This window comes from Otolemur garnettii, unplaced genomic scaffold, assembly GCF_000181295.1.
Source record: "Otolemur garnettii isolate 467f Iridium unplaced genomic scaffold, OtoGar3 scaffold00024, whole genome shotgun sequence".
Classification (NCBI taxonomy): domain Eukaryota; kingdom Metazoa; phylum Chordata; class Mammalia; order Primates; family Galagidae; genus Otolemur; species Otolemur garnettii.
In genome coordinates, this window is record NW_003852419.1 from 1,977,745 (window position 1) to 1,979,287 (window position 1,543).

Genomic DNA, 1,543 nt, shown 5'->3' on the forward strand with positions numbered 1-1,543 from the left:
AAAAAAAAAAAAAAAAAAAGAAATCTAAAACAAACTATTAAATTGAAAAGCAAGTCAACAAAATGATATTTATGGTATAATCCCCTTTATATTTAAAAAAAAAACAACAACACTAAACTAAAAGGGTAAGTATACATAAATATACAGAATAGGTATAAAAACTATACTGTACATGGAAGAGAGAAGAAATGGAATTGGGGGGAAATAGAGGAGGACTTTAATTTGTTTTTAATTCATATTTACTTCCAAACTATTACCATACACATGTTATTTTATTTAATCTAAAAAACAAAAGCTCATAGACTTTTTCCCAAGACACTATCCCCATCTAGTGGAGAATGTAGAATATGTAACAAATTACTAAGAAATTAGTGCTTCTGATAACTTCTTACAGCGTTACAGAAAATTCAACAACTAATGGTAAAACTAACTATAAGAACTCAAATCCTAGAAGCTTGGTACAACAAAGTAGCTCTCCTAAGCAATAAGGTTTGTTTCCTTTAAAGGGCTACTTGACTTCAAGAACTCCCACAGCAGACAATGAATTCTATGTTGGAAGGAACTGAAAGCTGCCCAAACCCAGGTTTATCGGGTATCATTGCTCCTCTATCATCTGGGCTGTCAAGGTAGGTTTTAGTACTCAATGGATATTTATTATACACATTATATCCTACACTGGCTGGATGCAGGGGCACAATCACAGCTTACTACAGCCATGAACTCCAAGCTGCTCTCCTGCCTTGGTCTCCCAGAGCACTAGGATTACAAACATGAGCCATTGCACCCAGGTTTTTCTGGTTAAAAAAAAAAAAAAAAAAAACGTAGAAATTCATTTCTAAAACCAAATTATTCCCAAAACCAAATTAAAAAAAACAAAACATTATTTTCTTCAAATGTTCTGCCCAGATCTATAACCTCTAATTTACTAGATAAGACCAGCATTCTGTTCATGTTACTTAACACTGATTATAATACGAATTTTATATAAATGTTACCTTTGATTTCTGCAGAAATATCAATTTTTGACGCACTGAAATTCAAGGCCTCCAGATCAAAGCTATCACATTCTTTCAATACTTTGGCTTGGCTAAAGTAATCATTAGTATCACGTGGCTGAATCTCATTCAGAATCATCTGTAAACGGCTTGCTGATTCTAAGGGAAAGAAATGAGAGTATATGAAATCCCAATTCCACATCACAGCCGTATTTATTTCCCTTGGGGTTACTTGCTCTCCAAAATTCTGTAATTTCCAATACTTAATAATCAGCTCTATTAAAGGGGATTCAAAGGGCAGAAAATCACTTATACAAGGTCTTTATGATGCTTACGTATATTTCTGGCTTGGCGCCTGTGGCTCAAGTGGCTAAGGTGCCAGCCACATACACCTAAGGTGGCAGGTTCAAATCCATCCAGGGCCCACCAAACAACAATGATGGCTGCAACCAAAAAATAGCTGGGAGTTGTGGTGGGCACCTGTGGTCCCAGCTACTTAGGAGGTGGAGGCAGGAGTCTCACTTGAGCCCAGGAGTTGGAGGTTGCTG

At 36.2% G+C, this 1,543-nt stretch overlaps 1 protein-coding gene across 3 annotated transcripts in view; it reads right to left on the reverse strand.

Annotated features, from left to right (window-relative positions):
• THADA (THADA, armadillo repeat containing) overlaps positions 1 to 1,543 on the reverse strand; it is a 331,550-nt gene that overhangs the window by 291,334 nt on the left and 38,673 nt on the right. For all 3 annotated transcript variants that reach the window (XM_023512128.1, XM_023512127.1, XM_023512129.1), the window contains one exon: positions 996 to 1,154. In XM_023512128.1, coding sequence (XP_023367896.1) covers positions 996 to 1,154 — 159 coding nt within the window. The remainder of the gene's footprint in view (positions 1 to 995; positions 1,155 to 1,543) is intronic.